Genomic DNA, 25,298 nt, shown 5'->3' on the forward strand with positions numbered 1-25,298 from the left:
CTGCACGACATGTCCCCCACCTTGTTCTTGACCACTCAGGTGCCAGTCAGAGTACTGCTGTGGGGTGTGATGCCATCTTACTGGCTCAGCTGGCATTGGGAGGGGTTGGGGAGAGGGAGGGAGCCAGAACCTTGTGCCTGCCTGGGGACCTCACAGTTCACTCACCCTGCCCTGAGCACTCACCCTTCCCCTTTGTGTCAAGATCTGTGCTAGGTTCTGAGGACAGAGGCATGCCCAGTAAGACCAGGCCCTGCCTGAGACATCAGCATACGATAGAGTTGCATCTGTTTACTTTTGTGGTCTAAGTGGTGACCTTGGGCACGTCACTATCTGTGAACTGGGGATGATGATAGTACCTTGTGGGATTGGCACACTGCTTGTGTGTGTGTGTGTGTGTGTGTGTGTGTGTGTGTACACGTGCCCATGCCTGTGTGCACTTTTGTTTTGTTTTGATACCTGGGATTGAACCTAGGGAGGATTAACCACTGAGCCAAATCCACGGCCTTTTTTTTTTCCATTTTTTTTAGAGATGTACTCCCTGAGTTGTTCAGGGCCTCATTAAATTGCCGAGGCTGGCTTTGAACTCATGATCCTTCAGCCTTAGCCTCCTGAGCCTCTGGGATTATAGGTGTGCACCGCTGTGCCTGGCTTTTTATTTATTTTTTCCTCTTTTTTTTTTTTTTTTTGGTGCATTATAGTTGTACATATTGATGGGATTTCTTGTTACATATTTGTACATGCACACAATATAACAATATAATTTGACCAATTTCACTTCCCAGCATTACCCCCACTCCCTACCTCCCACCTCTTGGTCCCTTTCCTTTATGGATCTTCCTTTATGGATCTCCCTTTGAATTTTAGAAGATCCACCCCAAATTTTGTTTTCCTTTTTCCTCTCTAGCTTCCACATGTGAGAGAAAACATACGACCCTTAACCTTCTGAGTTTGACTTATTTTGCTTAATATGATGGTATCCAGTTCATCTATTTTGCTGCAAATACCATAATTTCATTTTTCTTTATGGCTGAATAAAATTCCATTGTGTATATATACTACACTTTCTTTGTCATTCATCCACTGATGGATATCTAGGGTGGTTCCATGGTTTATGGGACACTGCTCTTGACCTCACGTGACAGTTGGTATCACAGAGGCCCTAAGAGGTAACTGACTTGCCAGGTCACACAGCATGCAGGGTGGAGCCATCTGGGAGTCCGTGTCTCCCCAGTCCCACTTGGGTGGGGTGCTGTGGCTGATTAGGGCTAGGAATTCCTAGAGCCATCTATGGAGCCAGACCTTCCCTCCCAGCTACCTTCCCCCAGTGGGCAGGTGGGAACCCGCAGGCTGCCGGGCTGCTTCCTGCAGCTTCCTGGAAGAAAGATCTCTGCTTCTGGCATTCTGAGCAGGGCACCTGGTGGGTAGGCTGCCACACCACCCCATTTCTGTTTCTCTCCTGGGTTGGGTGGTGGGGAGCAAGGTGAGGAACTTGTGTGCAAACTGGGTGATGTCTAAGGGAACCCCAGGGCCAGTGTCATTTGCTGCTTCCCTCATGCCAGTCCCTCACCTGCTGCAACCCCAAGGGAAGTGTCCTCTGAGCCATCTGGAGTCTGACCACCCAATTCATAGTGGGGAAACCTGGGGCTCCAAGGGACGGGCTATGGCTATGCTGTTCTCGACCTGCTGAGCAGCGTATCCCTGTGCTCAAGTGCACATCAACAAAGGCAGCCCTGGGCCAGTTCTTCCTTGATGTGGCCACCTTCTTTGGCTTCTTGTTCCTTATGCAATAAAAGTCATAGCCTTCTGTCTGGTAGTCTCAGCCCTGAAGGCCCTGTTCAAGCCCCTCTATGTAGCCTGTTTTCTGCCAGGGTGGGCAAAGCACTGAAGTCCCGGCTCCAGGAGGACTGTTGCTGGACAGCAGGGCCTGGCCAGTTTCTGAGGCCCTGAGGTCCTCTTCTTCCCATTGACACCATTTGGGGGCTCTGTCTGAAAGAGCCAGGAGCTTGGCTGTTCACCCCCAGTGAATAGGGTTTGTTTCAACTCACCTGTTCTGAGTTCTCCAGGGCCCAGGTCTTGGGCAGAGTAAGACCAATCCGGCCATACAGGCTCCCTCACGACATCCTCTGGGTGAAGGGTCAGGCATTTTGCTCCAGGGCCTGGCCCCTTTCTGCCTCCCTGGTCCTGGTTCAGAGAATCCACACATTTGCTTTGTGAGCTCCATCCTGGGCTCATGCTCACCTGCTCTGTCCATATCAGGCTTCCCTGAGCTGCAGAGTCTAGCACTGGTGGACAGTGGAGCCCCTCTGAGCCCTGCAGGGCTGCATACTGTGGCGGGCTGCCCGAGGTAGCAGGGCCTCGGGAGCTCTTGCTGCCAGCATCTGAGGCGGACTTGTCTAGGGGCTCCCACCATGAGGTCTTGATGGGTTGGGGCAGGAGCCTGTGAACTTCCTGTGCTTGTCTGTTGTTTCATACCCACCATGTCGTCTAAACCTCATCCCATTTTATAGTTGAGGGCACAAAGGTTCAGAGAGGGCAGTGTCACACAACTAATAAATGGCAGAGCTGAAACTGGGTCTCAGGTTCAGGGTTACCACAGTGAATCTCTACATCATGTACAACCACAAGACCGGGGTCCTAATTACTGCATATTTGTATAAATAAGTCAAATTATACTCTACTGTCATGAATAACTAAAAACAACAACAACAACAACAACAACGTAGAAGCGGATTCTCAATGGCAGGACTTCTCAGGGTCTTCAAAACGGATATGTGTTGAGAGTCCCTGAGAGAATAGGCAGGCAGCATTTTCCAAATTTAAGAAGTAGGAATAACCAGGCATGGTGGTGCACACCTGTAATCCCAGCTGCTTGGGAGGCTGAGGCAGGAGGATCATGAAGCACTCCTGGGTTCATTTCAATCCCTGGTACCAAAAAAAAAGAGTAAGAACAGAGACTGTGAAGCAATCCAACCTAGGTTCTGATTCCAGTTTCACCTTCTCTTTGAGCCTCAGTTGCTTCATTTGTAAAATGGGGATAATTATCCCTACCTTAGAAGTAAGAGGGTTAAGTGGGATAATGCAGATAGACCTCTCAGCACAAGGACCAGCCATGCTACCCAGTCACTGTTCACTGCTGCTGCATGTGACCTGCAGCCTCTCAGCCACTTTCAGGACAGCCTCACTCCTCTTTACCAGGGCCTCCTGTAAGCCCCTTCTTCTCTGTGTCAGATCCAGACCTGAGTTCTGGAGCTTAGGTGATTCTGTTCCAAGCAGAGCAAGACAGGCCTCCTTCCATTCCATTTCACTCCCTGTTCTGTTCCTTTTTTTTTTAGGTACTGTGAATTAAACTCAGGGCACTCAACCACTGAGCCACATCCCCAACCCTATTTTGTATTTCATTTAGAGACAGGGTCTCACTGAGTTGCTTAGCACCTCACTGTTGCTGAGACTGGCTTTGAACTCATGATCCTCCCATCTTGGCCTCCTGAGCTGCTGGGATTACAGGCATGTGCCACCACACACAGCGGTCACAGACCTTTTTGAGACGTTCTTGTCTTACTCTCTGCTCACTGGGAGCTTGTGGTCACCTTTAACCCCCAGATCTTATTTTCACAAACATTGCCCATCCTTGGCTTGTTCTCTTGCCTGCACTGGAATGGGGGCTTGACTCCTCCTGTTCATTTTTCCCCCATGCTGATTCTAGGTTGTTAACAAACACTCCTTGGTTGAGTCGATCAACCTGTGATGACTCCATTTCCCTACAGTATTTCCCAGTGCCTGTTTTACCTCTGTATTTCCTGGCACACAGTGAGAATTGTCCTATGTGCTGCTCTGTGGTGGTACTAAGTTGCCCCCAGCCCTGATGCAGGACAGGGCAGGTCAGTTGTCAGGCAGGTCTTGGCAGACCCTCAGGAGCTCCTTGTCCTCTGGAGCCACTTTGCTAGGTGCTGGTGCCAAGTTTGCCTGTCTAGAGTTTCTGAAAGACTTGTTCTTTTTATTTTTCTTGGGGCACTTTTTCTCATTTTCTACTGTTTCTTTTTTCTTTTTTCTTTTTTTTTTAGTCATTGGTGAATTTTTATTTATATGTGGTACTGACAATCGAGCCCAGTGCCTCACACATGCTAGGCAAGCACTCCACCACTGAGCCACAATCCCAGTCCTCTTCTGTTTCTCTTAAGTGAGTTAATACATTGGAAATTCTTAGCAAGTGCCCAAAGTTCCTTTGTTCATTCGTTCATTCATTCATTTATTCAGCAATTATTTATTGGGAGTATCAGATAGAGTCTCCCTAGAGGGCACGCTGGAGAGTGGAGAGTTGGAGATAGGGTGCAAGATGAGATGAGGGGAGATAGGAGGGATGCTGTTCCAAGCGGAGAGCACATCAAGTGCAAGGGCCCCGTGTTAGGAAGAATTATGGGATTCTGAGAATGGTTGGAACCAGTGAGTGAGTGGCATGGGGATGTGAGGGGAAGCCAGAAAGGAGGGCAGGCGTCAGGCCAAGGAGGCCTGTTGGCTAGACTGGGGACTTTTGCCTTACCCTGTGGACTGTGAAGAGTCCCTTATTTTAAGGAAGGCATGGTATGATTGGGTTTTCATTTCAAAGACAGGTGCCTGAGGGGCTGGGGCTGTAGCTCCCTGGCAGAGTGCTTGCCTAGCATGCCTGAGGCACTGGGCTTGATCCCTAGCACCACATAAAAATAACATACTGTCCATCCACAACTACAAAAAAAAAAAAAAAAAGGTGACTGAGCTACCAGGTTATAGGGGACCTAGAGGGGCAAAAGTATAGGGACACTTGTAGGAGAACTCTGCAGCTGATCAGAGAAGAGAGAGAAGAGATGCTAGCCACTTGGACTGCACATTGACCCAGAAGAGAAGAGGCAGATTCAGGCAAAGCTCAGGAGACAGAATTGGTTGGATGTCGGGGAGGAGGGTGGTGAGAGGCTCCCGGGCTTCTAGCCTGCACGTGGAAGTGATGGTGGCACACAGCATGTTTTTCTTCACCATGTCTGACCATGAAAGTGTCATCCACCCCCATGATCAGGGGCTCTCATGCTCTTTCCACAGCATTTGTTTTGCCTGTTCGTGTTTCTTTTTCTTTTAAAAACATGTTGTCTCTTCCTGTTTGAGTATTATTTTTCTAGATTTCTTGCTGGAAGTCACCTCACAAACAACCTCTGCTGCCATCTCTGCCCACTGGGAATCCAACAGCTGTCCCTAGTCGTGGCCTGCTTTTGTTCTGTGGGAGCTTTAAAAGAACAGATGGCTGTTCCCATTTCCCTGCACCTTAGTGCGCCTTCTATCACTTGGGGTGACCTCCTCTCATGGGACTCGCTAGGGATCCCCCAAGTAGCCTTGGGGGCCTCTGACAGACATGCACAACTGCCCCCCATGGCCCCTCGGTCCCCTGGCTGTCAGCCTCAGGGAGTAATGGAAGGCAGGACAGTGGGAAGACTTCGCAGGCCTGCACCCAGCCCTGTCATGCCCCCCAGGTTCTATCCAGGTTTTGTACCTTAAGGGAGGACTTATTCCTTGGGAGACTGGTCCCTAGGGCAGGAGGGACTGCAGGGCTGTCTCAGGCCAAGGGCAGAGCCTGGACTCTAACATGAACCCATCAATCAATATTTGGAGGTCTTAGCTGCTGTTGCCTGTGCTGGGTGGGGATAGGATTGGTACTTGGAAGCAGATCCCAAACTGGTGCTCAGGACAGGTTGCAGGGCTAGGAGGGGACCTGGGAGGCTTTCTCGTGCTCCCTGGGTTCTATCTCTGCTTGTGTGTTCAGTATGCATTGGTGCACGTGCATCTATCACTGTGTGTGCGGCTCTGTGCACCTGCATGTGTGGCCTGCTTCCCCCTGCGTGTTTGGGGGTGGGCATTGGTTGCCTACATCCTGGTTACAGTCGGACCCACCCATCTCTTGGACAGGTTGCCGGCTTGTTTCATGACCCCAGCATTGGGAATCCCATCCACATCACCATCGTGCGCCTCGTCCTACTAGAAGATGAGGAGGTGAGAGGTGCCCCATCCTGCCCCGCGGCAGGTGCATCAGCCTTCAGGGCCCTCCTGCCCTATAACCTGAGCTGTCCTGTGTGGAAGAACCCAGCAAAGGCTTCCTTGGCCTGAACAGTGTCCTGTCAGGTCTTAGGTCTCCTCAAGACGTGTTGAAGGAGGGGTGGTCAGGCTGGAGGCCTCCCACTGCCCCTCTGGGCCTCTGACTCCTGTTTTTCTACTGAGAAGAATTGAGTCTGTCTCTATGGGAGCTCGGGGGGAGGCATGAGCAGTCGCCCTCTCTGCCCCCAGGAGGACTTAAAGATTACACACCACGCAGACAACACCCTGAGGAGCTTCTGCAAGTGGCAGAAAAACATCAACATGAAAGGGGATGCCCACCCCCTGCATCACGACACCGCCATCCTGCTCACCAGGTACCAGCAGCATGGGAGGTGGGAGTGAGGTGGGAGGGCATCTGAGGGAGGCACTGCCTGACCTTGGCGGAAAACCCTGCTGGGGAGACACAGCCCTGCTCTCAGCGAGAGCCCTATTTCAAGGAGAGTTTCGCACCCTGGCCCAAGGCTGTATTGCATCAGCCCTTGGAAGTCTTTTTCTTTCTTTCTCTCTCTCTCTCTTTTTTTTTATCCTGGGGATTGAACTCAGGACTTCTTTACCACTGAGCCACCTCCCAACCCTATTATTTTTAATCTTGAGACAGGGTCTTGCTAAGTTGCTTAGAGCCTCACTAAGTCCCTGAGCCTGGCCTCGAACTTGCAATCCTCCTGCCTCAGCCTCTGGAGCTGCTGGGATTACAGGTGTGCACCACCGCACCCGTAAATTTCAAAATTATTATGGATTCCCATGTGGATGTCAGAAATAATCTGTGTACCCTCCATCCAGTTTCCCTCACTGGCAGCGTGTTGCATAACTGTAATACAATAGCCCACTCAGGAAGCTAACACAGATATAATCTGCACACTTGCGCCGGTTTCATTACTGCTACATTTACTTTGTTGTGTGCTGTTCGGTGCTGTGCAATTTTATCACCTACTGAGGTTTGTGTACCTAACACCTCAGTCCAGATTCAGGGAGTTGCATCAGAAGGATATCTCATGCCACATGTTTATAGTCACAGCCGCCTCCCTCTCTCCCCTGCCCCCACCCCGGCATCTGCTAATCTGTTCAGGGGCAGTGTTTTTAAGCTCCAGGTGGTGTTTTCCCTCTGCTGGACTCTGGCTACTTTTGTCAGCATCCTTGCTGAAATAGCACCAAAACTGTTCTAGGCACAGATCTGTTCCCCAAACCCAAATAGGTGTTGAGGAGGTGTTTGTAAATGAGGGCATTTGCATCTCAAATGGCCACTGTGTTGGCCTGATAGCCGGATGTCCTGGAGTGGTGGGAGGGTCATCCTGGCTTCCTCCATCCGGTTAGCATGGGCCCTTTCTCAGCCTCCTTCAGCCCTGGACCAGGTCAGCTTGAAAGCCGCTTCTCTCTATGCAGGAAGGACTTGTGTGCAGCCATGAACCATCCCTGCGAAACCCTGGGCCTGTCTCACGTGGCGGGCATGTGCCAGCCACACCGCAGCTGCAACATCAATGAGGACACTGGCCTCCCTCTGGCCTTTACCGTGGCCCATGAACTCGGGCACAGGTACCATGCCTACACTCATTGCTCTACAAACTCTGCTTCACCTTCCCACCTTGGGAACACTGGCCAGCAAGCCCCCTGGATCTCAGAATCCCGGGGAATGGAAACTATCTGGGGTAGGAGCCCTAACTCTGCCCCGGATGCCTGGGACTGATCTGAGTCTGGTCTTATTTCAGGGGGTTGGGATGGACCAGAAAGTCATAGGCCATTGACTGTCCCCTCCCTGTTGCCTTTAGTGCTTGCATGTTTTGCTCTTCTTCCCCACTCTGTCCCTGTTTCTACTTTCTTTGTGGACCTGGGCAAGTCCTCTTCTCTCTCTGGGCCTCCCCATAGACTGAAGGGGTTGGGTCCAGCAATGTCCAAGACTTCCTCTATGTAACACCTCTACCTGGGACTCTCGTGTCTCTGCATGGCCCAGGTCTTCAGCCACCTGTGCACAGGCTGTTTAGCTGGTGAACGCAGGTCTCTGGGGTAGGGGTGGCCTAAGATTGTCTGGAAAGCCCACCAGAGAGTGGTGTTGATCAGAGGTGTTGGGGTCATCCATTCAGATGTTCTGGGTGAAACCATGCCTGCAGGGACTTGCAACTGTCTGTGGTAGAAAGAAACCTCTGCCCTAACTCTACCATTTCCTGGCTGTTATGCTGGCTAGTTCCTTGGTCTCTCTGAACCCCTCTAGGGGTAATATTGAGGGCGGAGTGAGATAGTGCCCTGAAAGTGCCTAGCTTGGTGCTGACACACAGTAAGTGCCCAGGAAGTAGAATTTTTCTTGTATCCTTCCCAAAGATGGCCTCTTGAGACCTTTCAGACCTTTCTGTGATATAGTAGCTCAGATTGCAAAATAAATAGCCTTGGGACAAGGATCCGGAGGTTGGGGAACTTCTGTCAGACTATTCTTGGCACCAGTGAGGTTGCAGGGCCATTGTTGGCCAGCTTTGGGGAGTTGTTCTGAGGCCCCCACCCTCATTTCAGGCATAGGCTAGTGCATATACCTCATGGGATACTATCTGTCATACCCACGTTTCGCATTAAGTAAACCCAAGTGCAGAAAGGGTGTGTGACTATCACAAGGTCACACAGTCGTTCAGTGGCAGAGCCAGCCTTGGGAACTAGGCCCACAACTTGCAGGCCTCTGTGGGGAGGGGAGGCCTGGTGGCCTCCCACCCCTGGGCTCACCCGCCCCTGGGGCCTGTGCTCTCACACAGTTTTGGCATTCAGCATGACGGAAGCGGCAATGACTGCGAGCCGGTTGGGAAACGGCCTTTCATCATGTCTCCACAGCTCCTGTACGACGCTGCCCCGCTTACCTGGTCCCGCTGCAGCCGCCAGTACATCACCAGGTTCCTCGAGTAAGTCCCTCCCCAGTCCTGGGCACCTGTTCATGAGGTCCCAGGCAGTGCAGGGGGTGCAGGTAGTGGCAGCAGAGCGCCAGGGTAGAGGGATGTGTGGAGGAGCACCTGAGGGATGTGGGCTGGGGGACCCAAAGGTCCTGCTAGAAGGGACGCCTGCACTGCATCCTGGAGAATGAGCAGGAGCTCACACGTGTATAGGCAGGAGAATGGCGCCCCTGAGAGGAAGGCCAGCAAGGACTGCAGACATGCAGGGGCCAGTGGTTTTCAGAGAATGACAAGCCAGCCAAGGTGGGGGAGAGTGAGGCTGCAGGAAGAGCCCGGCTGGCCAGGTTCAGTGAGACGCAGGAAAAGCGCCTTATATTAAGGGAAGAGAATTAATTTGTAAATGTATTTTGTATTTCCTATTTAATGTTATTCTAAATAAGAAAGCATTTTTAATTTAAATTATTAGCATAAATTTTTCTATTCATCTTCACTTTGTACAGTGTGATCACGAGTACTAGGGATTTAACCCAGGGTCTGGCACGTGCTAGGCAAGTGCTCTCCCACTGGGCTACATCCCCAGCCCCTCGTGCCAGTTTTATTTTATTTTATTTTTTTGGTACCAGGTATTGAACCCAGGGACACTTAACCACTGAGCCACATTCCCAACCCTTTTTATTTTGTATTTTGAAACAGGGTCTCACTAAGTTGCTTAGGGACTTGCTAAGTTGCTTAAAGTCTCCATAAGTTGCTGAGGCTGGCTTTGAACTCATATCCTCCTGCCTCAGCCTCCTGAGCTTGGAATTACAGGCATGCACCAGAGCACCCAGCTTAGTTCCAGTTTTAAATGCAAATATAAAAACATTTAACATGTAGAATCATCACAATTGCATAGTTCATCTTTCAGAGCGCATTTTACTGGAATAGTGGAAATGCTGCACAAAACTAATTTGGTTATTTTCAAAGTTTTTCCTCTTTGATCTGTGCACATTCTCCCAACACTCTACCTTTAGCTTACTGATGAATAAGGAAAGACCGAAAGGAAAAAGAACTCTAGGGTATAGGGTGGCCTGTCTTTCCTTGTTGTAGTCAATAACATGGTGATTGGCTAAGGCGCTTAAAAAGAAGAAAGGAAGACCGGGCTCCTTGTTGTTCCTGTTTCTAGATTGTCATTGCCTTCCTTCTGCATTGTAAGCAAATTCCGGTTCATGTGGAAAGTGTGGCCTCTGGGGCTGTTGTTGCTCCCCTCTTTCTCAGTCCTAGAAATGACAAGCTCATCTTGGCGTCCTTGCTTTGCAGCTCACGGAACTTCTACACATTGTGGGCCTCACTGGGATTCTGTAATCACAGGCAAAGCGAATGCTCGATGTACATGGGGTGGCAAGGAACAGTGGACACAGACACTGTGGTTGTCTCCTCTGCTCATCCACATGCTCCTGCGCATGACCTTGCTTACAAAACTCAAGTTCAGAGACATTGAGAATTCAAGATGACAACAGTAGAGCCTTAAGTCACCCCTCTCTACTCCCATTGCATTGTTTTTTCTCTAGACAACTTCTTTCTTTCTTTCTTTCTTTCTTTCTTTCTTTCTTTCTTTCTTTCTTTCTTTCTATCGGGGATTGAACTCAGGGGCACTTTACCACTGAGCCATATCCCCAGCCCTTTCTTAAAATATGTTTATTTAGAGACAGGGCCTCACTGAGTTCCTTAGGGCCTTGCTATGTTGCTGAGACTGGCTTTGAACTTCTGATCCTCCTGCCTCAGTGTCCTGAGCCACTGGGATTACAGATGTGCACCACCATTTCCAGCTAGACATCCACTTTCAGTGTTGACTTTTCTAGCTTTTTTCTATATTTACTTTCATATTTCCAGGAAGTATTCTAGACTATTTCTCAATTTTTTTGTTTAGATATCATCTGGAGGGTTGGGATTTAGGCCCATTGCATCATTTCCTGCACCCACATTTGCTCCCCCCTACCTATCCCAGTGTAGTGATAACATATTTTGGCTAAATCCTTATTAAAAGCCTTCATTATTATGACTATGTAAAATTTTTTTGCTGAACTAAGGGTTGTAACAAGATGACATTTCTTTTTAAGAACCAGTTCTTCTTTTTTTAACCTGCTTTTCTTTGCCTTTCATATTCCCTAATAGTTCTGTAAAATACCTGAGTGCAGTTTTCCAAAAGGTAATCTCTATCAGATAATCTAACAGTTCCCTAGTTGCTTTGACCTTCTCCCCAATTTCCCTGTCTTCCAGTCTCGGCTGAATGCTTTTTAGGCCTGACCTAAAATTGCTGTGTAAAGTCTTCCTGTTTCCTGGATCCCATGCTACTTTTTGGGAACGGGAGAAGGTACCTTTTGGTTTTATATTTGTTTTGGAGAAGCGCATCCTCAAGTAGCTTTCTGAAAAGGGGTACAGAGAGGTAAATGGTTTGCCCATCTGAAAGTCTTTCTTCTTCCCTCTCATCTGCTTGATAGTTTGATTTGATAACAGCTTCTAGGTTAGAAGTCACTCTCCCTCAGAACGTGGAAGGCGATTTCCCACTGTCTTCTAATTTCTAGCACTGCTCTGGGGAGCATTCCGATTCCCAAGCTTTTGAATGTGACCTTTCAAAAAGTCTGGAAGCTTTTAGGATTCTCTGTCTCTCTTTCTCTTTTTTTGGTGATTTTAAATTTCACAACTATGTGCCTTGGTTTATTTTTATTTTTGAACACTCATTGGACCTTTTTAATCTAGAAACTCGTCCTTTAGTTCTTGAAAATGTTCTTGTATTATTACTTGGTAATCGTCTATTTTTTTCTTTCTAGAACCCTTAATATTCAGCTATTTTCTCTTATTTTCTAATTTTTGAACTCCCCCCCATATCTTTCTGTTTTCTGGGAGGCAGCAATTTATTCTTTTATTAAAATTCTTACAATCCTTGTTAGATTTTTAAAATATTTTTCTATTGTACTTTTCATTTCCCAAACTTTCTTATTCACTAAATATTCCTTTTATTTTCTTATTTCACAAGTATAGTATCTTTTCTTCCTGTGGTTGTTATAGTAATGTGGATTTTTTTTTCTTTTTATTCTTCCTGAAATCTTTTTATTTTCTTTGGGTTATTAAAAAAATTTTCCTTTCATGTTAAAAGTTTTCTCTAACATGTTGACTGTGTTTCATACATGGAAGGAGACAGATACCAGTTGGGAGGTTTGAGGACTTGACCAGTACTCTTTCCTGTCACTCATGAAGGACTGATTGAGATGGAACTGTCTTTCTGGGAGAACCTCAAGTGTCAGAATCTAAGGTCATTTTTTTTCTGAGTGATCATCTGAGAGAGGAATCGTCTAGTCTTTTCCTGGGAGAGTGTTAAGTCTAGCAGCAGCATTCTGGCATCCAAAAAGAGGCACGGGACTTGTGGAGTGTCTCATCCTTCATTGTGTAGACTGTTAATTGTCCCTTTTTCTGTAGGTCCCTTTGCCTTTGGCCTTCGTCTGTGTCTGGCATTCCTGGATCAGTTTTCTAGTTCTCCCTTTTCAGAGAGTGACCCCCAACCCTGCTGGTGGCAGTCACTTAGTTATGCAAGGGTGGGGAGGGAACAGAGGTCTGATTGGTTCTGAAAGACTTTGAACTGGATTTCCATCTCCAGCCCTCCTGGCCCCAAATGCTGAGCCTCCCAGATTTTGCTTCTCTGAGGTTTCTCCCTGCAGCCACCTGCAGCCACTTTAGCCACCGCTTGACCGTCTGCTTCCTCGTTTTCAGAATTTTGTTGACATCTTTTATTTGCCATCAGTCACTTCTCCTTTATCCTTTGCCCATGTGGATTTGTGCCTTGTTTTATTCTTTAAATGTCATTGTGGACTTTGGAAGGGAGCAGAGATAAATCTATCTGCTCAATGTGCCACATTTCTCTAGAAGGCCCACTCAGCTGTGGGTTTTCAGCAGGTATGTGACCAGGCCCAGTAGGAATGTAGGAGTATGGACGCTGGCTTCCCATGGAAGAGGGATTACTGGAGTGAGGAGTGGGATTGGAAGCAGAGAAAAATGTAGTTTGGTATTTCGGAACCTGGACTCTGGCCCAGGTTTCCACCCATATTAGCAGACAAGTTACAGTATTCCTTAAGCCTCAAAAATGGGGATAATGATGTGCCTGGGTTATGCATTTGCTATGAGGATTAAATGAGAAAACACCTGAAGCATTTAGCACAGTGCCTACCACGTGGCCAACTGTCAATACATGGTAATGACTATATTTTTTCCTCTATTACCAAGTGATATATCACATGGACTTGAGCCAGGGAAATGACCTAGGGTTGGCGAGGAGGGTGTCTCCTCCTGCGGAGCAGAGCAGAGAATGAGAGAATGGTTGGAAATCAGAACAGTAGGTACCTCTGAAATATCCCCCAGGCTTGTTCCCAGTTGCCCCACCCAGGGTGCCACCCAGCACCCTGGCTCTGGGACAGACAGACAGGCAAGTCTCTGTCCTCATCCAGTTGCTGGAATGTATGAGGGAATTGGCTACAGGCCTGGGGTGAGGGTGGGAGGAGAGCCTGAGCCAGCAGGGCCTGCCAGAGCCCTGACACTGGGAAGAGCAGGGGAGGCGCAGAGAGACAGAGCTATATGCTCCACTGATCACGGGGTGCTTGAGAGGAAGCAGGCCAGCTCCCCAAGGTCAGTTCATCCCGTCACCTTTGCATCTGGGTGAAAGGCAGCAGGGGTATCTGAGGAGAAGGTGGAAAGAGAGGGGCACCCAAACAGGCAGTGGCATCTGCCTATTTCCCAGCTCCCAGCCTTGGGTCTCTGCTGGGGGTGGGACAGGAGACAGGCCCCACCCAAATGAGTGAGATTCATAAAAGGTGCCAAATTGAAGGGCAGGCAGTGTTTGCAGGGCTTGGGGACATTCTCAGAGGCACATGCAGACCATGCACTGTCCCTGTGGGACCCAATGACAACATCCCTCGGCTTCCTGCAAATAGCTGTTACCAGGCCACTTAGACCCAGATATAACTGAATCCAGACTCTCACCCTTGCTGTGTCCACAGACCCATGTTTGTGAAGCCCTGGGGGACAGTGGTGAAGGAGACAAACATGGAGTCTATGTGCAGGCCCTAGCCATCTGGGGGAGGCAGACAGATGACAATTTGAGGTGATTATTGCTGTGGCAGACAGCCCTGTGGGGTTAGTCCAAAGGCAAAGAGGCACACTCACCTTTCCTGGGGTCAGAGACAGATTTCTGAGAAGGTACCTTGGAGCCACCCACTAAAAATCATTGAGGAAGGAGGAAGCTCTTGGTGGAAGTCCGGGCCCGGCCAAGGTCAGGGACATGGGAGCCTGGGGTGTGCTGAAATCTTCCGGGGCCGGCAGTGGGGCTGGGGGAACGGTTTCTGGAGCCAGTCCAAAGCAGCTGACCTGAGGAACGCCAAGAGTCATTTTGGGCTGAGAAGAGCTTTGAGGGAACCTGGGGTCATTAGGAAGTTGCTCTAGTCACCAGTAGCAGGCCCATGGGAGCCACCTGCACAGCAAGTCAGCAGAGGTCACAGTGTTCACGAGCCTCTTGAACTGGGGGTCAGGGAGGGGAGGCTCTGCTCGTCCTTGCCCTCCAAGCCGGGGTTCCTGCAGGGAAAGAGATAGGCCCAGTCATGTGTGGGCCCTTCACTTCATCCATGGCGCCCATTGTATAGTGGCTTTGTGACCAGAACCTGGGGGTGATGAGGGGAGAGGACGCACAGAAGGTCCCACAGGTGGCGGGCAGCTCTTTGCAATCTCAGCTGAGAGTGAGGCTCCCTTCCAGAAGTCACTTATTGTCTGCTCTGACCCTGTTCAGGGGCTGCCAGCCGTGCTATAATTAGCACCAGGAGGGGCCCTGGAGGGGAAGGGCCGACAGGGCGTGGGGATCTGGGTGTGAGTCTGCAGAGTTGAGGAACCTGGCTGTGGGCCCACCAGAGGAAGGAAGGGCCGGCTTCTGGCCATCCCAGTAACTTTTCCCAAGTAGACATTGCTATTTATTCTTCTGTAGCTTGAGATCAGCCTCTCGTAGATGAGGATGTGAGGCCCAAAGAGGGTACAGGGTAGCCTAAATCCACATAGCATCCACAGCTGGGCAGAGCAGAACTTGAATTTCTGACTCCCCAGACAGTCCCTAGGCCTGGCTATGACCCTAAATCTAGAAGTGGGTGCTATGAGGGATGCCTCATGCTCTGTGTGTGTGTGTGTGTGAGAAGTTGGAACTCACAGATGGATTCAGTAGGTAGCTGCCGGTAGCAGGCCCATGCGAGCCATATACACAGCAGGTCAGCACTGGGTCCCAGACAGGAAACAGAAGGGCTGGGATGTGGACTGGGAGCTGTGGGTGTGAAGCTGAGGCACAGAAACCCCTCGGGCCCTAAGTTGGTGTAGCCTCTTGGCCAGGTGTAAATCACAGGGTCAGGTAAGTTCCCTAGTCCACATCCATTTGTCTCAGCATGCTAGAGGGAAAGAGGGGCCCCAGAGCCAGGCTGGCCCTACTGTCTCCAGCTGACACTGCCCCAGCATGCAGGCCCAGGGAGCTCTGAACCACAGCAAGCACTCGGAAACACTTCTTTCTCTCTGCCAGGACTCAGCTGCCATGGTTTTGAACTTGTATTTGGGGTGAAGTCTTTGAGGCTGGGCGCAGGGTTGTCTGTGAGGAGGCCTGTCCTGGGGGCAGCACAGTGAGTGGATACCAAGTGGGCATTGGCAGCTTGGGCTTTGGATCCTGGGACCCAGGGCAGGTGACAGACCATTCTGGGCCTTGTGTGTATAAGGAAGGGATGACAGTGGTCTTTTGCCTAGGGTGTTGTGAGCAGGCAATGTGTGGGTGCAGGCAATGTGTGGGTGCAGGCAATGTGTGGGTGCACGCCATGTACCCAGGGCCAGCCTGGCAGGTAGTCATCAGGGCACAGGGTGTGTCCAACAGCTGCTCGTTTGCCACACCCATTTAGAGGGATCCGTTGATTCCAGGAGCACCCCCAGGGCTTTCAGTGGGCTTTACCACTGAGTTCTCTGCAGCTCTGGGTGGGTTGGGGCCCTGTCACCAGCCAGGACTCCACACAGTCACTCCTCCCCACCCAGGTCTCACAGCTAACTGGCCTCTACCTCTGAAAAGTGAACTCCAGAATTCTAGCCACCCTCTCAGCCTCTCTCTACATCTACCTTGTTGGCATTGGCCCTGTTTCTCCAACCTGTCATCTTTTGCCAACCTTTCCATGTCCTGTGGTTCTCCTTCTCTTTCCCTGCCAGACCCCAGGATCTACTGCCTCTGCTCTTAGTCTGGTGACCCCCAATCCTGCCCACCTCAATCAGCACCCTATGCTCATCTTGGCCTCCTGGCCTGACACCACCTACCCTCAGCCTCCTAGACCAGAGAACTGGAAGGTTTCTGCTCCCGCTTCCTATCTGGTAGGGCCCCCATCCTGCAGGTCCTGCCACTTCTATTGCCTCTGTCCAAATCCTTTCTGCCTGAGTCAGCTCCATCCCTGATAGCGTGGCACATTTCTCTTAGCCTCCTCTGTCCCTGGGTCCTTCCTTCTGATTCTCCAGGACAGCAGAGAGCCCAGACAGCTGGTTCTCATGCCAGTGCATTCATGCCCAGGTTCCAGCTGAGGTAGCAGGATGGCCACTGGCCCTTAGGGGCAATCTAGCTGTGCACAGGGGCACACAGAGTGAGGTGGAGTAGAGGCAGCTGAGCCAGGCCTGGGATGTCCTCCCCAGGGCCCCTGTGCCTCCGAGTGCTCCTGTCTGCTGATGGTGTGTCTGGGCTGCCACATCTTCTGACCACACCAGCAGGAGTTCGTGACATACACAGGCTCTGCCTGCTCGTGTCTGCCAGTCTCTTTTCTGCTGCCAGGTAATGCTGGCTGGAGGAAGGCAGGGGGACATGGGGAGAAATAGAGGCAAGGAGGCCAACCTTGGTGGAGTGGGGAGGTGGGCTGGGAAGCCCCTGGGCTCTCTCCCAGAGTAGAGGGCTGCTTTCAGGACCTGGCTTTCCATGGATGACCTAGGTCTCTGCCTTTAGTGGGTCCTCAGAGGCCCTCTGTTGTGTCAACTGTGATGTGATATTCTCCAGACCCTGTCCAGCCTGGCTCCACGGTCAGGGCCAGGGGTCGAGGCTGTGGGAAGTCAGAGGCAGGCCATGCAAGAGGCCCTCCAGGCCTCTGAGGGAAGGGCACCTGTACGGCACCTGGAGGAGCACCTGCACCAGCAGAGCTGGAGTGCGGTGGGATAATAGCTGTGCCAAGGCTTGGCCTTGGGGGTGGGGCAGTTCAGCTGGCTGGAGTCCCTGGGAGATGAGAGGGTCTGGAGGGCTGTTGAGCTAGTCCGGTCACCTACGGTCGGCTGAGCCATGAGGGGAACCGTGTTCTCCTACCCGGTCTATGAGTCAGGCTCTACCCATTCCCACCTCACCTGCCCTCCCGGCCCCACTGAGGCTTCTCTGATGGGACAGATAGCCCCTCACCTCCACTTCCTGTTCTGTCTCTATAGTCGTGGGTGGGGCCTGTGCCTGGACGATCCTCCTGCCGATGATGTCATCGATTTCCCCTCAGTGCCACCTGGGGTCCTCTATGACGTGAGCCACCAGTGCCGTCTCCAATATGGAGCCTACTCTGCTTTCTGTGATGACATGGACGTGAGTGTGGGCCATGTGTGGGAATGGGGGATGGCAGTGGAACGTAGAGGAGAGCGCTCACCAGTCTGCAGGTGCCAGCCTGGGAGAAACCCTGCCAGCCTGGGCTCAGCCCCCATATTTGGTGCAGTGAGACATAAAGTGACCTACCTGTGAGAGAGGCCTGGGGTTGGGTGACCACAGACCCAGGTCTGAATTTAGGGTCAACCATTTACCAACTGTAGGACCAGGGGTAAGTTGCTCAATGTCCCTGGAGCTGGCTTATAAGAGAGAAAATCAAAACTATACCTGGGGGTCCTGAGGAAGATGGCAGGAAGTTGTGGCCACAGGCATGTGACTGAGACTTGTGACTTGTAACAGGAGTTTGTCCAGAGGAGGGGGCTGGGGCTGGGAGAGGCGTCGACAGTTGAAGACTGCTCCAAGCAGCAAACCCGAGCCTGGAGGTCTCTCCATAGGGACCCCATGTCTCCACATGGTTGAGAGGGGAGGGTGGAAGGTGGAGCAGACACAGTGGGCAAGAGGATGCCTCTGGGGGTTATCACATCTGCAGGCTCCTATGCTGTGCCAGTCCTATGAAGGGGTTGCCCAGGGGACCCTTGGGGGCATGAGGGGGCAGCATGGGTGAAGGCACTGGGGAGTGGGTGAGGGTATGGCCCATGCCTCCTCCTTGCAGAATGTCTGCCACACACTCTGGTGCTCTGTGGGGACCACCTGTCACTCTAAGCTGGATGCAGCTGTGGACGGCACCAGGTGTGGGGAGAGCAAGGTAGGGGATGCTGCTCGTCCCAGTTGTGGGTCATGCTGGGAGAGGCCCACCTCCTACTGTGCCTGTGCTCTGGGGTCAGCTTAATTTACAGTCTCACTTGTGCCCTTAGCAGATCCCCAGCCCTTTCTGGCCCAAGTCCCCATCTACAAAACAGGCATTGGGGCAGGTCCTGATGCCATGATTCTCCAGGACATCTTCAGCTGAGTCAACCCCTGGTTTATTCCCCACTGCTTCACGTGGGGCCTGGGTTGTGGGTGGCTGTAAGGCCTCTCTCAGGCCTTCCACGTCTGCCCTCTGTGTCTTTGGAGATCTTCCCACCCACCTCCTTCTCATTAGGGAGAGGATGGCTGATGGGTGGGGCGGGTTGCTCTGCCTCCATCTGTCTCTGTAGTGGTGTCTCAATGGGGAGTGCGTCCCTATGGGCTTCCGGCCCGAGGCTGTGGATGGTGGCTGGTCTGGCTGGAGCGCCTGGTCTGTCTGCTCCCGGAGCTGTGGCGTGGGTGTGCAGAGCGCTGAGCGGCAGTGCACACAGCCCACGTGAGTGCTGGGCCCGGGGTGGGACTGAAGCACTGGAGCAAAATCAACAGATTGCAGGGAATTCAGCCTCTAGCTCTCACTGTTGTTCCTGTATTGGCCAAGTCCTGAGTGTCTGGGTCACCTTGAATCACTTCAGGGAATGACCCCATTGCAGAGAGGGAAACACTGAGGTGTAGATACTGGAGAAACTCATCGGAGGCCACACAACACAGAAACAGCTGGTTGGAGGGAAGCAGGAGAGGCCGGTGGTTAATGCTTAGACCCTGGACCTTAGAGGATCAGGGTTCAAATCCCTTCGACTCCTCATACAAGGGCCTTCCCTGCCCATTCTCTGGGCCTGTTTCCTTTGCTGTGTAATGGGGTGATGACAGTGTCCACCTCAGGAAGTTGCTGGCAGGGGTAAAGGCAGGTAATGCAGGGAAGGCATTTTACCCACTATTGAACTAGCAAGTTCTCAGCAGGCACTGTTCAGTGTCATCAGAGGTGTGGCGTGGGTCTGCAATGAGATCAGGCCAGCTGAAAGAATTGGGCGGCACTGAAGAGGTAGCTTTGTGTCCTGGGGTGGGTGACCACCTGTCTTGCCTCAGTTTCCCCATCTAAAAGGGACAATATTAAAACTCAGTGAGACACAGAGGCCAGCAGACTGAGGGGCAACTGACTCCTCTGACAGCTTCTTCACTTGGGATTCAGAACCAGCTCCATCTTGGGCCTTGTGCCTGGCCAGGGCTCTGGCCCATAACCCCTTCCTGTGTCCTGGCCTCTGGGTGAACCAGGTGGACCTGGCTACCTTGGCCTAGATGGGGGTGGAGTTCAGGTGCTGTGCTCTGGCAGCCTCCTGGCTGAGTGGGCCCTGGGGACTTCCTTTTGACCCAACCCAGGGTGTTGCCACCAGGAGCAAGTCTGCAAGCATTCTTCAGTGTGCTGGGTTTCATGGACTGGTGTCAGTCATGTCCACTGTGTGTTCCAGCAGCCCTCTGCAGAAGTAGCCTGGAGGATAGCTGAACATTTGCCCATAGCAGGCTGGGGACAGACCCTAGGCTTCTTATTTATTTATTTACTTTTAGTTGCAGATGACACAATACCTTTATTTTATTTATTTATTTTTATGTGGTGCTGAGGATCAAACCCAGTGCCTCACACATACTAGGCGAGCTCTATCACCACTGATCCACAACCCCAGCCCCTAGCCCAGACTTCTTGCTGCTACTTTCCCTTAGTTCCTTACAAATAGGGAGCATGTGTCTGGGCCAGAGGGTGGTCAGCCCAAGAGGGTAGAACAGTGTGAACAAAGATGGTGGTGGTGGGGGGATACGGATCTAGCTCCAAAGTGGGCACTGATGGTGTACACATGCAGCTCCCTCTCTGGCTCTCCCCACAGGCCCAAATACAAGGGCAAGTACTGTGTGGGTGAGCGGAAGCGCTTCCGGCTCTGCAACCTTCAGGCCTGTCCCCCTGGTCGCCCCTCCTTCCGCCATGTCCAGTGTAGCCACTTTGATGCCATGCTCTACAAGGGCCAGCTGCACACATGGGTGCCTGTGGTCAATGATGGTGAGTCCTGCCACCCATGGGGACACTGAGGCCCAAAGGGCTGGGGAACATGTGGGCCCAAGGTTACCCACTGATATAGACAGGAGGCCGAGTTGTCACCCCCAGCCCTCAGCTCCACCTCCCCTGGGGCTGCCACTCACTCCTAGCTCCTCAGTCTGCAGCCTGTGGATAACTGCCAGCCCAGCCGGAGCCTCTAGCATGTTTGTGCTGCTCAGAGCCCCTGGCCTGCCATTGATGTGTGTTGCAGAGGGGCCTTTCTGGTGGCCTCCATAACACCTGCCTTGGCTGTTCCTGATGAATCCTCCACTTGGGCCCCCAGTGAACCCCTGTGAGCTGCACTGCCGGCCCTCGAACGAGTACTTTGCTGAGAAGCTGCGGGACGCTGTGGTCGATGGCACTCCCTGCTACCAGGGCCAGGCCAGCCGTGACCTCTGCATCAACGGCATCTGCAAGGTGTGCCTGGATAGCAAGAGGGTCTCCCAGGACCACCTGTCCCCAGCCCCACTGGCAGGCACCAGGTCCTTCTCTGGCTCCTTCCTGACCCCTCTCTGGCTACTCTCCTCAGGCTGCACCATTGGACTTCCTAGCCTCTGCCCCCTTATGACCTCACACTCCCAGCCTCTGCACTGCCACTTTCCCACCTCATCCCCACTGGCTGCCCACCATTCCCCTGGCATGCCTGCATGGCACAGAGCCTAGGCAGTAACTCCAGTGCTCCTGGCTGGGTGAGCCCAGGCAATGGTGGCCTCTTCAATAGGAAGGGTTAACCAAGTGGCACCTGTGCCACTCAGGGCTCTGCGCTGGCAAAGTAAGCAATCAGTGTTTGGTAACAATTCCTGTTTTTATTTCTAGTAACAGTGATGGCCACTCCTCCCTGCCCATGTTGCCAGACACCTTCTTGCCCCTGCTTTTTGCCCTCTAAGCCAGTGGGCATCGGAGGAGGACCAATAGGGAGGTACTAAACTAGTGCCTCTGACGGTGAATTGTTTTTCTGGAAAATCCCTCTGCACACTGGTCAGGAGCCCATGGTGTGCCTACTCCTCTGCCCACCCACAGCCTTTTGTAAGACTTTTCCTGTCTCTTGGCTCATGTGATGCTCACAGTATGCTTTTGAGGAATGGATTGTTCTTCCCATCTCACATCTGGGAAACAGGCTCAAGGAAGAGGTTCTTGCAGGCTCAGACAGCACGATGGTGGTGGGGCAGGCCTCAGAGCAAGGCCTCCTGACCCCTACCCCAACTGTCTCCTCCCAACCTGGCAGAACCATGGGGCTGGAGACCAGAGAGGGCTGGCAGCCCAGCACAAGGGGCCTCCTCTCCCTTGTGTTGCAGAATGTGGGCTGTGACTTCGAGATTGACTCGGGTGCTGTGGAGGACCGCTGTGGTGTGTGCCATGGCAACGGCTCCACCTGTCACACCGTGAGCGGGACCTTCGAGGAGACTGAGGGACTGGGTATGGGTTGGGACCGCTGTTGGGGGAGGGGGCTCGCTCTTAAACTGGTGGCCTCTTCCTCATCCTCAGGGCTTCTGTGATCCTCATCCAGACTAGAGACGGCAAGTCTGCCTGGAGCAGGATCCTTGCAGGAGTCAGGGTCCCCTGGCCCAGGTGTAGATATCTGTCCTCATGGGGAAGCCTCCGTCTCAAGGACCTCAGGCAGGGCCAGCCAGGCTTGTGTATAGCCCTGTCCTTTCATAGGTTTGCTCTTTGATGAAGCTTGAAGGGCCACCCAGCTACACCAGCCCTCACTTTGGGGTCTGCTCAAGTGCTGGCTGTGTGCCAGGTGATGGCTGAAGGCCACACTGAGGTGAAGCGCTCACAGCCCAACAGGGTGCTAGAACCCTTCACTGGGACAGCTGTAGTGTAGCGATGCCCAGAGGGCTGAGAGGGCACTGAGGAGGAAGGTCCTGACCTGGGGGCATCAGAGAAGACTTCCAGTTCAGAGGTGGAAGTGAGTTGAATGGTAAAGGACTCAGGAGACAGGGAGAGGCATCCCAGTCAGAGGACAGCTCATGCCAAAGCCCAGAGGCAACAAAATGTGTGCCCTGCCTGGGACGTGGGAGCAAGGCAGCTGCCTGGGGGGCCTCGACTGCCAGACCAAGCAGCTTAGGTTTCATCCCAGAGACACATTGCAGCGGGTTTGTTACAGCCCAGACGGGAGCCCGATCGCATCCCATCAGACCATTGTGCAAATTACCTAGTCTCCCTGTGCCTCCATTTCTGCAAATACAAAGTGGAATAACAATAGTACCTGTGTCACATGGTTGTTGCCCTCCTGTGAACACAGGCACAGTGCTCTTGGCATGGTGCTCTGTCCAGAGGGAATGTTCCATAAAGAGGATAAAAGCAAGCCGTGTAGGGATGAGGAGGCTGTGCCAGGGGAAGGTCCAGGCATTCTGGTGCTTTAGATTATGCAGGCCTCATCTATAGGGGCTAGACAATGAGACCAGTTTAGGTTCCCAGGTAAAGGGGTCCTGGGCCATGGGCCATGGGCCATGAGAGCAGGAGTTGCAGGCCTTTGTGAGGCTTTGGTGACCCAGCATAGATCAGGCTTGTGGGGGAACTCAGAATCTGAAGCTAAAGTTGGAACCTTTAGCAGCAGCAGCAGCAGCAGCAGGGGCAAGTGGAGGGAGGTTGGTGGGGGCAGCCAGCCCTCCTACCCAGGCATGACCCGTGCACAACCCCTGGCCAACAGGGTACGTGGATGTGGGGCTGATCCCAGCCGGTGCTCGTGAGATCCTCATCGAGGAGGTGGCTGAGGCTGCCAACTTCCTGGCCCTGCGCAGCGAGGACCCGGATAAGTACTTCCTCAACGGTGGCTGGACCATCCAGTGGAATGGGGACTACGAGGTGGCGGGCACCACCTTCACATATGCTCGCATGGGCAACCGGGAGAACCTCACATCCCCAGGTCCCACCAGTGAGCCTGTCTGGATCCAGGTGCCTGCCTCCCAAGACCCAGGCAGGGGAGCTGAGGTGGGGTCCCCAGGGCTTAGCTCCCATGGCAGGGTGTTGTCCTGGAGGAGTAAGCTCTGGGCCAGACCCCACTGCTAGAGCCTCTATCTCAGTTTCCCCATCTCTAAAATGGTTCTCTGGTGTAACCCCAGTTCACAGAGGTACTGGGATGAGTTTCCAAAGGACACTCACTCTGGGTGGCAGGTCCTGGTGCTCACAGGGCCCCCATCTGCCTGCCCTAGCTACTGTTTCAGGAGAGCAACCCCGGGGTGCGCTATGAGTACACCATCCACAGGGAGGCCTATGACCAGAGTGAGGTGGCGCCGCCTGAGTTCTCCTGGCACTATGGGCCCTGGAGCAAGTGCACAGTCACCTGTGGCTCAGGTGAGAAGAGAGGCAGACACAGCTGCAGCCCAGCGGCTGGCCCTCTCTGAACTCTTAGGATGTGCCGGGCACAGGCTATCTGCACACATGTGGCCACCTATGATTCTCACCCAGGACCTGAGGCAATCGCAGATGAGAACACTGATTCAGAGAGGTCACATGAGCTGCCCAAGACCTCTCCTCTAGGAAGCAGTGGGGCTGGGCACCCAACTCACTAAACTTCACACTCTGCTGCCTTCCCAAGGGCGTCTTGGGGGGGTTTCAGGGGAGTGGGTGAGGTTGAAGTCTGGGAGGACGGTGAGAAGGAGGTGATGGAGTCTTGCTTTCCTCCTGACATGGGCAGTGAGACCCTGTTCTGGGAGGGTTCTGGCCCAGAGGGTGTGACTGTCTTTGGGCTGGGGGCATGCTGGGTGCCAGGCCCAGGCTGAACCCCTGTGGCTCCCAGGTGTGCAGAGGCAGAGTGTGTACTGCATGGAGCGTCAGGCAGGACTTGTGGATGAGGGACACTGTGACCCCTTGAGTCGGCCTGATGACCGCCAAAGGAAGTGCAACGAGGAGGCCTGCCCTGCCCGGTAAGCCTACTGCCCCCTCCCCAGGTGTCCTGGTCCTTCAGTCTCTGAAACCTTCGGGAAGAGAGGGAGGGTGGGCCATGCTTCTTTCCAAGACTGAAGCCCTAAACCTTGGTTGTTCCTGATCTCAGCTTGGACCTGGGGTGCCCCTGGGCATCCAGCACCAGCCTAGACATCCCTGCCCACTCCTCTGTGGGTTGCTGAATATAAAACAGGCCCCCAGCCTTGCCCACGTCCTGTACGGGAGGGTGGCAGGAGTGCAGAGGGCTGGGCACCCACCTGGGCTTGGAGCTCTGGGGAATCTTCCTCTGAACTCAGACCTGATCCTGGCTGAACCCTGAGGACTTGGAAGCCTGGCTGGGGCCTCCTGCTCACAAGCCTGATGCCATCTCTGATGCCACACTAATGCTGCTGTGCACCCCTCACCAGGTGGTGGGCAGGAGAGTGGCAGCTGTGCTCCCACTCCTGTGGACCTCAAGGCCTCTCCCGCAGGGCTGTGCTCTGCCTTCGAAGCGTGGGGCTGGATGAGCAGAGCGCCCTGGAACCTTCTGCCTGTGAACATCTTCCCCGGCCCCCTGCAGAAACTCCATGCAACCACCATGTGCCCTGTCCTGCCACCTGGGCTGTGGGGAACTGGTCGCAGGTGAGCAGAGGGGTGGTCTTCCATTGGCCTTTGGCTACAGTTGGCCTGCGTGGGGTCACTTATTGCCTGGTAACTTGGGTGGGAGGGACCCTGGGCATTATAGGGTCCAGCCCCTACCTACAAAGCCTTGGGGACTGGGGTGCCCCTGACAAGCCATGGCTGTAAACCATTGTCTTGAGCTGGGTAGGACCAGAGAGGGCTGGCTGAGATTTCTGCTACTCTTACATTGGGCAGTTCAACCTGCCATGCCCAGCTTCCCCTGGCAGCCCCTCTCCTGGCCTGAGTCCCTGATTTTTGCCTCCCC

General features: G+C 52.8%; 1 protein-coding gene across 1 annotated transcript in view; it reads left to right on the forward strand.

The window, feature by feature from the left end:
- Window positions 1-25,298, forward strand: part of Adamts7 (ADAM metallopeptidase with thrombospondin type 1 motif 7) — a 44,349-nt gene that overhangs the window by 11,080 nt on the left and 7,971 nt on the right. The window contains 14 exon segments of the mRNA XM_047538567.1: window positions 5,926-6,009; window positions 6,301-6,425; window positions 7,492-7,641; window positions 8,841-8,984; window positions 17,454-17,598; window positions 18,269-18,361; window positions 18,753-18,898; window positions 20,277-20,446; window positions 20,766-20,899; window positions 21,778-21,898; window positions 23,139-23,383; window positions 23,641-23,782; window positions 24,228-24,354; window positions 24,781-24,994. Of these exon segments, the coding sequence (XP_047394523.1) occupies window positions 5,926-6,009; window positions 6,301-6,425; window positions 7,492-7,641; window positions 8,841-8,984; window positions 17,454-17,598; window positions 18,269-18,361; window positions 18,753-18,898; window positions 20,277-20,446; window positions 20,766-20,899; window positions 21,778-21,898; window positions 23,139-23,383; window positions 23,641-23,782; window positions 24,228-24,354; window positions 24,781-24,994 (2,040 nt within the window).

Source organism: Sciurus carolinensis, chromosome 2 (assembly GCF_902686445.1).
Source record: "Sciurus carolinensis chromosome 2, mSciCar1.2, whole genome shotgun sequence".
Lineage (NCBI taxonomy): Eukaryota > Metazoa > Chordata > Mammalia > Rodentia > Sciuridae > Sciurus > Sciurus carolinensis.